This window comes from Berghia stephanieae, chromosome 9, assembly GCF_034508935.2.
Source record: "Berghia stephanieae isolate SIO BIC M18660-M18661 chromosome 9, UCSD_Bste_1.3, whole genome shotgun sequence".
Classification (NCBI taxonomy): Eukaryota; Metazoa; Mollusca; class Gastropoda; order Nudibranchia; family Aeolidiidae; genus Berghia; species Berghia stephanieae.
In genome coordinates, this window is record NC_088368.1 from 45,749,495 (window position 1) to 45,761,994 (window position 12,500).

General features: G+C 40.4%; 1 protein-coding gene across 1 annotated transcript in view; it reads left to right on the top strand.

Moving 5' to 3' along the window:
• Window positions 1-12,500, top strand: part of LOC144979259 (uncharacterized) — a 122,889-nt gene that overhangs the window by 95,900 nt on the left and 14,489 nt on the right. The window contains exons 4-6 of the mRNA XM_078925871.1: window positions 796-986; window positions 4,119-4,291; window positions 6,279-6,415. Coding sequence (XP_078781997.1) covers window positions 796-986; window positions 4,119-4,291; window positions 6,279-6,415 — 501 coding nt within the window. The remainder of the gene's footprint in view (window positions 1-795; window positions 987-4,118; window positions 4,292-6,278; window positions 6,416-12,500) is intronic.

Genomic DNA, 12,500 nt, shown 5'->3' on the forward strand with positions numbered 1-12,500 from the left:
TTGTCCGTTTCACAATATAGATAGTTCAAATGTGACGTCACTCATGTCTTTGTTATTGTTTTTTGCCATCCGCGTTCATGAGTACTTCTCACTAAACTGTATTAACCAGACTATAAAGCTTCAAGGTTACACACAGTTTTGTGTGTTGGTCAGTTTTACTTCCGAATGGCAATGTTGTGAACTTCTTAGCCAAGTGCATACTATCTATAGAAACCGGGGCAAACTCTGTATAGATAGAATGCGCTTGGCTTAGAAGCTCACAACATTGCCATCCGGAAGTATAACGGACCAACACACAAAACTGTGTGTATCCATGAACGTTTATAGTCAGGTTAATACAGTTCAGTGAGCTTTACTCATAAGCGCGGATGGCAAAAAACAATAACAAAGACCTGAGTGACGTCATCTTCGAACTATCTATCTGTGGGTCTAGTGGTTTCTCTAGACTGGTTTGGTTATATAGATAGAATGCAGATGACGTCACTCAGGCCTTTGTTATTGTTTTTGCCATCCGCGTTTGTGAGTTGTTCTCACTAAACTGTATTAACCAGATTATAAAAGTTCATGGTTACACAGAGTTTGTGTGTTGGTCCGTTATACTTCCGGATGGCAATGTTGTGAACTCCTTGGCCAAGCGCATTCTATCTATAGATAGAATGAAGTTGACGTCACTCAGGTCTTTGTTATTGTTTTTTTTTTTTTTTTGTTCTGTTTTTTTTTTTTTTTTTTTTGCCACCCACGTTTATGAGTGATGATTCTCACTTAACTTCTATTTTTCTCTCTGCCTGCCCACAGTTTTTACGTGACCCTCAACGGCAAAGTCTCCATCTACATCTTCAACAAAGACCAAATGGCCGCCGAGAACGGCAATGCCAACTCCGTAGATCCTGATGACGATGAGTCGGATGCTGTTGCCAACTTGGTCCATTACAATCAGGACGGGGTGCTGGATCGAGGGCGATTGGGGAACTTTGCACTCTCATTGGGTATGGAATTTGTCACGTTTTCGACATAATAATATTGAGTAGCTGACTTTCAAATCGTCCTAAGTCACATCCCAATAGATGATGAGTTAACAATCTCGAGTTATCTTTTGGACTCCATAGAATCACCAGAGAAAATTTGGAGTTTCAAAACACTCATGGTATTGTTCTATGAGGCACAACAAGACTCATATTTTCCTCTTTAAGTCAATAAATAAATGACACAAAATTACGCTTTTCTTTGAATGATGAAAATGGGACTTAGTACGTTGTGAAAGTCGCCTACTCGTATAGGGAATGAGATTAGCGGAAGAGTAGCGTCCCTTGATTGGACGTCACCTTGCAGAGAGAACGTCAATTTAGTTTTGCGCATGCGTCTCTCTCGTCCTCGCTTTCGGTAAAGTGTCTGAAGCCGCTTTCACCGGAAGCGAGGACGAGAGACGCATGCCCACAACCAACATGGCGTTCTCTCTCGAATAACTTTTCCGCCGGTGACGTCCAATCAAGGGACGCTACTCTTCCGCTAATCTCATTCCCTATTATTGACTATGAAGCTGAAAGTATTAATTTAATAATTAACTCGCACTATTTTTTAAAACCCTCTCCGTACTAGCTACAGGATAATCGTCACATTTCGTTACGATACAACCAACAATTTTAAAATTCAAATTTCTTTTGTACATCATAAAATTTAAAGAAAATGAACACAGTGTGTTGTAGAGCATGTTTTGATAAAGAAGTGTTTGTATGGCAAGAACTTACTGCTATTGTGTCAGAGTGATAAAAAATCTATTATTGAGTTAGTTGGGTTTGAAGTTTTGGGGAAAATCCTGAAAATGGCTGGTAAGGAGAGGGTTTAAAAATTGTTTCTATAGCGCAATCAATATAGGCTACACGATAATATGTGTGGTTAGCTGAGAAAAACCGGAAAGATGCGCAAATGTCATAAATTGAGCTAGATATGTATACAGTGGTGTAGACCACATCTTTCTGATCATTTACCACTTTAAATTTTCTTTCTATGTCTATTAGAACACAAGTTATGAATTTTTTTTTCTGAATAAAATTTGTTGCTATGGGAAACAGTTTATCTTCGATTTTCGCTCATATCTCACAAATCGAAGCTTGCCGCATCTTCCCGGGTTTTCTAGAAAAACGTCTGAATGAGCAATTACAAAGACCCGAGTGACGTCAACTTCATTCTATCTATAGTGAGAATTACTCATAATCACGGATGGCAAAGAACAATAACAAAGACATGAGTGACGTCAACTTCATTCTATCTATAGCGAGAATTACTCATAATCACGGATGGCAAAGAACAATAACAAAGACATGAGTGACGTCGACTTCGAACTACCTATAAACCGTTCAAGGTTACACAGAGTTGTGTGTGTTTTTCTTCCGGATGGCAATGTTGTGAGCTTCTTAGCCAAGCGCATTATATCTATAAATTTACAAAGGCTTGGCTCAGACTACAACAAAGATCCGAGCAAGTGTGTATGAAAGGTGCCAGACAAAGCAAGAAAGAAAAATACAAGAAAAAAAAAACATCCCAAAAAATCAGTTGACTCAGCTGACCTCGATTGATTTTTTGTGATGTTTTTTTTTCTCTTCTGTTTTTCTTTCTTGCTATGTCTGGCACATTTCATACTTCTTCTTCTTCTTCTTCTTCTTCTTCTTCTTCTTCTTCTTCTTCTTCTTCTTCTTCTTCTTCTTCTACTTCTTCTTCTTCTTCTTCTCCTTCTTCTTCTTCTTCTTCTTCTTCTTCTTCTTCTTCTTCTTCTTCTTCTTCTTCTTCTTCTTCTTCTTCTTCTTCTTCTTCTTCTTCTTCTTTTTCTTCTTCGTCTTGTGGAAACCTCCAATATTGTCGAGGATCACTCCACAGTATGTAGGGTTTTACATTTAAACTTGCTAAAACTCTGCACATAATACTAATTTTAAAAAAAAATGATAAAAAAAAGATAAAAGTAAATAAATAAAAACCACATAGATTAAAAAGTCACGTTGTAAACTCTAGCAATCGCGTGAAGGCATGTTGGCAACCGTTTTCAGCCACTTCAGCTGGGAGGCTTTTCCATAGTCGGGCAGTGGAAGGGAAAAACGAATACATGTGGGCGTCTGTTTTTGATGTTGAGATGGTTACACACTTGTTCAGTTCCTTATTTTACTTCCGGTGCCAGCTCCTTAAATTCACACATTGATATCAATCGATAGTATGCGGTTAAACAGCTGATCGGAGGGTGTGTGTGTGCACTTCCGGTTGGCAGAAAACACTGGAAGGCAATGGCGGAAATAAAAGTAGGTCATTGCGTGACGTCATCTTCGAACTATCTATACTAAGGTCAATGACCTTGACATTTTTAAAGCTTAATTTGAGCTTTTTTTATATGGCACAATATCCACTACACGTGCTCAAAACGCTTTACAAAGGGTCACTGGCCAACAGCAACACTTAACATGTAGGACGAGACATGACACCTATTAGGCGATATTATAATTTTTTCGGACAGATACAACGATGTTGACGGCCAGGTACTCATTTTACACCTGAGTACGGTGAGAGAATGTGAGTAAAGAGCCTTTTCCAAGGACTCAACTATGCGCCGAGCGAGGCTCGAACTCAGGACCTTCCGATCCGAAAGCGAGTGTCATACCACAAAGAACACATAGCCGTACAAACTTAGACTAAAAGCGTAAGAGGTCACTGACCTTGAAATAAAATCTCTGCTAATCGAAATCCTATTAATAAGTTTCGATTCGAGATATGAGCCAAAATCGAAGATAAAGTGTTTCCCATAGCAACAAATTTTATTCAGAAAAAAAATTCATAACTTGGGTTCTAATAGACATAGAAAGAAAATTTAAAGTGGTAAATGATCAGAAAGATGTGGTCTACACCACTGTATACATATCTAGCTCAATTTATGAAATTTGTGCATCTTTCCGGTTTTTCTCAGCTAACCACACATATTATCGTGTAGCCTATATTGATTGCGCTATAGAAACAATTTTTGAACTCTCTCCTTACCAGCCATTTTCATGATTTTCCCCAAAACTTCAAACCCAACTAATGCAAAAATATATTTTTTATCACTCCCATTAATAACAATATGAATTTTCCTTTCCTTACAGGGGCTGGTGCTCCGTTTGGTGACGTGGCTCTGACGTCAGGGGACAGCATTAGAACCGCCTCTATCGTAGCTGACATGCGCACTGACCTCCTTGTTGTGGATCGGGCACTTTACAACCGATCCGTCAAAGAAGTTCTTGCCAAGGAGTTCTTAGAGAAAACCACTTTTATCAAGGTATGTTGGTAATTGTTACTGTCTCTCTCTCTCTGTGTCTCCCTCTCTCTCCATCTCTCTCTCTCTATCTCTCTCTATCTCTCTCTCTGTCTCTCTCTCTCTCTCTCTCTCTATATATATATATATATATATATATATATATCTGTGTATCTCTCTCTCTATCTCTCTCTCTGTCTCTCTCTCTCTCTCTATATATATATATATACATATATATATCTGTGTATCTCTCTCTCTATCTCTCTCTCTCTCTTTCTGTGTATCTATCTATCTATCTCTCTCTATCTCTCTCTATCTCTATCTCTCTCTCTATCTCTCTCTCTCTCTACCCCTCTCTCTCTCTCTATCTCTCTATCTCTATCTCTCTCTATCTCTCTCTCTCTCTCTCTATCTATCTCTCTCTCTCTCTCTTAGCGCGCGCTTGTATGTGTCGGTTTATGATGAAAACTTGTTTGTTTCTTGTTTCTGGCCCCATTAACGATTGACACAGGATGATACAACCCACTACACAAGGCTAATTTTTAAAAGCAAAAATACCTCCCCCCCCCAAAAAAAAAACAAACAAAAAAAACAAAAAAAAAACCAAACAAACAAACAAAAAAACAACAAAACAAAACAAAACAACAAACTTATGCTCCGAAAAGAACCGGGTAATGTCAATGTTGCTGCTCGAAGCTCGAAGAAATACATAAGAATGAGAAATTGAATGTAAGCTTCAATCTAATTTACGAAAACAGATAAAATGGACGTTTCGGGTTTCCCCTTTATCAACAAAACAGGATTAATGAGCTAATTATAATATAACGCAATATCCACTAAATGTGCTCAAAGCGCTTTACAAGGGGTCCCTGACCAACAGCAACGCGTAACATGTGGAACGAGACATGACGCCTGTTCGGCGATAATATTACGACATAGACAACGCTGTTAACGGCCAGGTACTAATTTTACACCCGAGAAAATGTGAGTAAAGAGGCTTTTCTAGGGATTCAACTATCCACCGCTCAGAGCGAGGCTCGAACCAGGACCTTCCGATTCGAAAGCGAGTGTCATACCACTAGAGCACATAGCCACCACACAACTATCATGATATTGTAAGATGTGAGAATGTTACGATCTCTTACTTTGTTAAAAAGACGGGAATGCCGACGACAGGTGAAAGATAAGATTAGAAGTTTAACTCTCTCATTACCAGCCATTTTCAGGATTTTCCCCAAAACACCACACCCAACTAACACAAAAATACATTTCTTGTCACTCAAACACAATAGCAGTAAAGTTCTTGCGATGACGTAATTTCTTTAGCAAAACATGCTCTACAACACACTGTGTTCATTTTCTTTATATTTTATGACGTACAAAAGAAATTTGAATAAGAAAAATGTTGGTTGTATCGTAACGAATGTGACGATTTTCCTGTAGTTACTCCAATCATAAATAATAATGTGAAATTGAATGTAAGCAGATGAGATCGGATCGAATGAACGTTTCGGGTTTCCCCTTTATCAACAAAACAGGATGAATGAAAAACCACAGATGAATGAAATGATGTGGTTGTGGTGTAGTTAAGATGAATTTACCATATTATCTCATTCATCTGTGGTGTTTCATTAATCCTGTTTTGTTGCTAAAGGGGAAACCTGAAACGTCCATTTTATCTGTTCTTGTAATTAAATTGAAGCCTACATTCCATTTCACATTGTTATTCATTTCTTCGAGCTTCGAGCAGCAACATTTACATGACTGTTACTCCAGTCGGAAGTAGGAAACCGGAAAATAAACAATATATAAGAAGTGGCCAGATAATTTAGGGAGAAATCAACTAAACACTATTGGACGCTAGGACGAGAGACGCATGCGCACAACCAACATGACCTTCTCTCTCTAATAACTTTTCCGCCGGTGACGTCACAGACTATGGGTGACGTCCAATCAAGGGACGCTACTCTTCCACTAATCTCATTCCCCATATTTATCTTTTCTTCAACAGAACAATCCCCTATTTTCAACGTGGCCAGCCAAGTACCGTAAACAGCTTGCCATGGCGCTGTACAAGGAGACGTTTGGGTACGAGAGTACGTTGGCGAGGCAAGGGGATCGAACCTCGGATATGTACTTTATCCTCAGGTAAGAAGCTCTTGCAAGTGAATAGTTTAATTGGGATTGACTCCTCCTTTTCCCCTTCCTCCTCCTCCTCCTCCTCCTCCTCCTCCTCCTCCTCCTCCTCCTTCTCCTTCTCCAATTCCTCATCTTCCTCCTCCTCTTACTCTTCCCCCTTCTCCTCTTCCTCTTCCGCTTCCTTCTCCTCCTCCTCCTCCTCCTCCTCCTCCTCCTCCTCCTCCTCTTCCTCCTCTTCCTCCTTCTCCTCTTCCCCCTCGTCCTCCCCCTCGTCCTCCCCCTCGTCCTCCTCCTCTTCCCCTCTCCTCCTCCTCCTTCTTCTTCTCCCTCTCCCCCTCCTCTTCCCCCCCCCCTCCTCCTCCTCCTCCTCCTCCAAGAGCGTACTAGAATCCAACGAGTTCTGTACTATCATAATCGTCATTTGCATTCCCTCTATCGACCTCATAACAACCCCTTGACACCATCATCACCCTTCGAAAACTTATAGATAGAACGAAGATGACGTCACTCAGGTCTTTGTTATTGTTTTTTGCCATCCGCGTTTATGAGTAATTCTCACTTAACTGTATTAACCGGACTAAAAGTTCATGGTTACAAATAGATTTGATTTTGTGTGTTGGTCCGTTATACTTCCGGATAGCAATGTTGTGTCGTTCTTAGCCAAGCGCATATTATCTATAGCCTGGCACTGTCCAAAAATGACGTCAAAAGAAAAGTCTTTGGCCACAACAGAAAACAAATCGTGAGTTGTATTCAATAGTTCAACCGATGAAATAACTTGTTTCCTTGAGCTCTACTGACAGCAACTCACTAGACGCTACACAAACCTAAAAAACTACCTCAAACTATCAGTCTTAGAGGTTTATGTGTCAGGCTATAAGTTAACGATGGCTACAGTCAGTGTCAGACTATAAGTTAATGGTGGCTACGGTTCTAATGTCAGGCTATAAGTTAACGATGGCTACAGTTCTGGTGTCAGGCTATAAGTTAACGATGGCTACGGTTCTAGTGTCAAGCTATAAGTTAACGATGGCTACGGTTCTAGTGTCAGGCTATAACTTAACGATGGCTACGGTTCTAGTGTCAGCTATAATTAACGATGGCTACGGTTCTAGTGTCAGGCTATAAGTTAACGATGGCTGTCTACGGTTCTAGTGTCAGGCTATAAGTTAACGATGGCTACGGTTCTAGTGTCAGGCTATAAGTTAACGATGGCTACGGTTCTAGTGTCAGGCTATAAGTTAACGATGGCTACGGTTCTAGTGTCAGGCTATAGACAGATTGCGCATCGGGGCTCTAACGGGGCCGATTAGAGATAGACGACGATTGGGATTGTTTGGAAGCTTTAACCCTTTGCCCACTAGTCATTATGACATCGGAAATGCTATCGCCTTCTACGCCAGAACAGAAATAGAGGGTGGAGCCTACCATGATATAACATTTTATGGAGCCCTAATTTCATCATATCAGTTCTGTCCACTGACAGGTGGGTGGGTATCGCTTTCCAGAACTTGTGTCCTTATATGAAATTCTGAGTTTTTGACCAATCAACGATTGCTCTTTTGATAGCTCGCTTGTCAAAATGAGTCAGCTCAACCCTTGATTTATGTACAGGCATCACAGGCGGTATATGTTGTGTAACTTCAAAGACCACGTTTGACCGAAAGCAATGAATGGAAGCCCTACTGTGGCGTGGAGAACGAGGTCTTGTATGTATAGTTACGTCATATCTCAACGCTCGTGAATTCTTAGTACGGCTGGACTCACAATCAAAACACGAAATATGTGTTTTAAACTCTTGAATCAATCGAGTTACATCAGTGCGTTCGTCTCATTGAGAAATGAAAAACTATATATAAATCAAGAACATCGACCGGAAAACAAGGAAATTATCATAAAATTATAAAATTTGAGAAAGCTATTTTCAAAATCAAATCTATTACAAAAAAGGTTATTTCTAGACCGATTTTTATGAGACAAAGACAATTTTTCTCCACTTTTCAAGCTGATTCCAACAATGAGGTTTTCAAATTTATCGCGATAAGATTATTTGTCATTATTTTTTTTTATACCCAATTGACTGCTCAGGAAATGAATACGTAATCCTTGGCGGCTAGCGAGTAGGTGTTAAATTTTGCTTACCCTTTCCCACGTAGACGCACGCACACACACACACACACACACACACACACACACACACAGACTTATCGTCGTCTAGCATCCTATCGTTCGGCTCGACGATTAAAAGGGGTTCGTATCGTCGCTAAAATAATTACAAAATACATATATTTAAAATATATTTATGGTAATGTGAATTAAATATTTTAATGCTCTAATATATCAAGAATGATCATTATTATGATTTATTACGGTGTGAATTGAATTTGACTTTTAAAACTGAAGTTTAATCTGACACCCTACTCGCTGTTATCATTCGAGTCTAAGTTGTAATAAGGCAACTTTGGCCAGAAGTGAAAGACATACATTGTGTGTTCAGTCTGTGTGTGTGTGTGTGTGTGTGTGTGTGTGCGTCTGCGTGGGAAAGGGTAAGCAAAATTTAACACCTACTCGCTAGCCGCCAAGGATTACGTATTCATTTCCTGAGCAGTCAATTGGGTATTAAAAAAAAATAAAGACAAAGAATCTTATCGCGATAAATTTGAAAACCTCATTGTTGGAATCAGCTTGAAAAGTGGAGAAAAATTGTCTTTGTCTCATAAAAATCGGTCGAGAAATAACCTTTTTTGTAATATATTTGATTTTGAAAATAGCTTTCTCAAATTTTATAATTTTATGATAATTTCCTTATTTTCCGGTCGATGTTCTTGATTTATATATCGTTTTTCATTTCTCAATGAGACGAACGCACTGATGTAATTCGATTGATTCAAGAGTTTAAAACACAGATTTCGAGTTTTGATTGTGAGTCCAGCCGTACTAAGAATTCACGAGCGTTGAGATATGACGTAACTATACATACAAGACCTCGTTCTCCACGCCACAGTAGGGCTTCCATTCATCGCTTTCGGTCAACCGTGATCTTTGAAGTTACACAACATATACCGCATGTGATGCCTTTACATAAATCAAGGGCTGAGCTGACTCATGTTGACGAGCGAGCTATCAAAAGAGCAATCCGTTGATTGGTCAAAAACTCAGGATTTCATATAAGGACATAAGTTCTTGAAAGCGATATCCACCCACCTGTCAGTGGACAGAACTGATATGATGAAATTAGGGATCCATAAAATGTTATATCATGGTAGGCTCCACCCTCTATTTCTATTCTGGCGTAGATGTAGAAGGCGATAGCATTTCCGATGTCATAATGACTAGTGGGCAAAGGGTTAAAGCTTCCAAACAATCCCAATCGTCGTCTATCTCTAACGGGACCCGTTGGCGCAAACTCAGTTATAAGTTAACGATGGCTACGGTTCTAGTGTCAGGCTATAAGTTAACGATGGCTACGGTTCTAGTGTCAGGCTATAAGTTAACGATGGCTACGGTTCTAGTGTCAGGCTATAAGTTAACGATGGCTACGGTTCTAGTGTCAGGCTATAAGTTAACGATGGCTACGGTTCTAATGTCAGGCTATAAGTTAACGATGGCTACGGTTCTAGTGTCAGGCTATAAGTTAACGATGGCTACGGTTCTAGTGTCAGGCTATAAGTTAACGATGGCTACGGTTCTAGTGTCAGCAGTGATGCCAAAACTCCGGTTTCACCGGAAAAAACTCCGGTCTGGAGCAAAAAATTCCGGGCTCCGGGCAACTTCCGTCAAATTCCGGTGAGGTCAATTTGTTCCAAGGATACCCCCCTCCCTTCCAACCACCACATCATCATCATTACCACTAGTATTACAACCATCATCACCACCACTACTACTGCAACCACCACCACATCATCATCACTACCACTACTACTACAACCACCAGCTTCACATCATCACTACCACTACTACTACAACCACCACCACATCATTACTACCACTACTACTACAACCACCACAACCACATCATCACTACCACTACTACTACAACCACCACCACCACCACCACATCATCACTACCACTAATACTACTACAACCACCACCACAACATCATCATCACTACCACTAATACTACTACAACCACCACCACATCATCATCACTACCACCACTACTACAACCACCACCACATCATCATCACTACCACCACTACTACAACCACCACCACATCATCATCACTACCACCACTACTACAACCACCACCACAACATCATCATCACTACCACCACTACTACAACCACCACCACATCATCATCACTACCACCACTACTACAACCACCATCACCACCACATCATCATCACTACCAATACTACTACAACTACTACCATCACCTCATCTTCATTACTACAACTACAACCACCACCACCACCACATCATCATCACTACCACTGCTACTACAACCACCACATCATCATCATCATCACTACTACTACTACTACTGCTAATGCTACTACTATACTACTACAACAACAACCACTACAATATCATCATCACTACCACTACTACTACAACCACCACAACCACATCATCACTACCACTACTACTACAACCACCACCACCACCACATCATCACTACCACTACTACTACAACCACCACAACCACATCATCACTACCACTACTACTACAACCACCACATCATCACTACCACTACTACTACAACCACCACAACCACATCATCACTACCACTACTACTACAACCACCACCACCACCACATCATCACTACCACTAATACTACTACAACCACCACCACAACATCATCATCACTACCACTAATACTACTACAACCACCACCACATCATCATCACTACCACCACTACAACAACCACCACCACATCATCATCACTACCAATACTACTACAACTACTACCATCGCCTCATCTTCATCACTACCACCACTACTACAACAACAACCACTACAATATCATCATCACTACCACTACTACTACAACCACCAGCACCACATCATCATCACGACCAGTACTACTACAACCACCACCACCACATTATCATCACTACCACGACTACTACTACAACCCACATCATAATTACCATTACTACTACAACCACCACTACCACATCATCATCACTACCATTTGTACTACAACCACCACCACCACCACCACCACCACCACATCAACATCACTACCACCACTACTACAACCACCACCACATCATTATCATCACGACCACAACTACTACAACCACTATACCACCACCACATCATCACTACAACTACTACTTCAAACCAGCACCACCACCATATCATCATCACTACCACTACAACTACAACATCAGCCACTATCACATCTTCATCATCTCTACCACTATTACTACAACCACCAACACCACATCATCCTCACTACCACCAGTACTACAATCTCTACCGTTAGGTTTTGGCGCTTTACTTCATTTGAAATAAGGAAACTTTGGGATTGTAATTTGCAATGTGTTTATGTATCATAATATACACTGTAATTCTAATCAGTTATCTATTTAGAACTATACAATATGTAAGCACAATGCCAAATATCGTTCCAATTCCTTTTTTTTTGTGAGCGGAAATTCCTCTTTCGGCGTTGAAATTCCTACGAGTTGTGGCTGAAACTCCTGTGAGCCAAATTTAAAGTTGGCATCTCTGTGTCAGGCTATAAGTTAACAATGGCTACGGTTCTATTGTCAGGCTATAAGTTAACGATGGCTACGGTTCTAGTGTCAGGCTATAACTTAACGATGGCTACGGTTCTAGTGTCAGACTATAATATTTTAACGATGGCTACGGTTCTAGTGTCAGGCTATAAGTTAACGATGGCTACGGTTCTAGTGTCAGGCTATAAGTTAACGATGGCTACGGTTCTAGTGTCAGGCTATAAGTTAACGATGGCTACGGTTCTAGTGTCAGGCTATAAGTTAACGATGGCTACGATCAGTGTCAGGCTATAAGTTAACGATGGCTACGGTTCTAGTGTCAGGCTATAAGTTAACGATGGCTACGGTTCTAGTGTCAGGCTATAACTTAACGATGGCTACGGTTCTAGTGTCAGGCT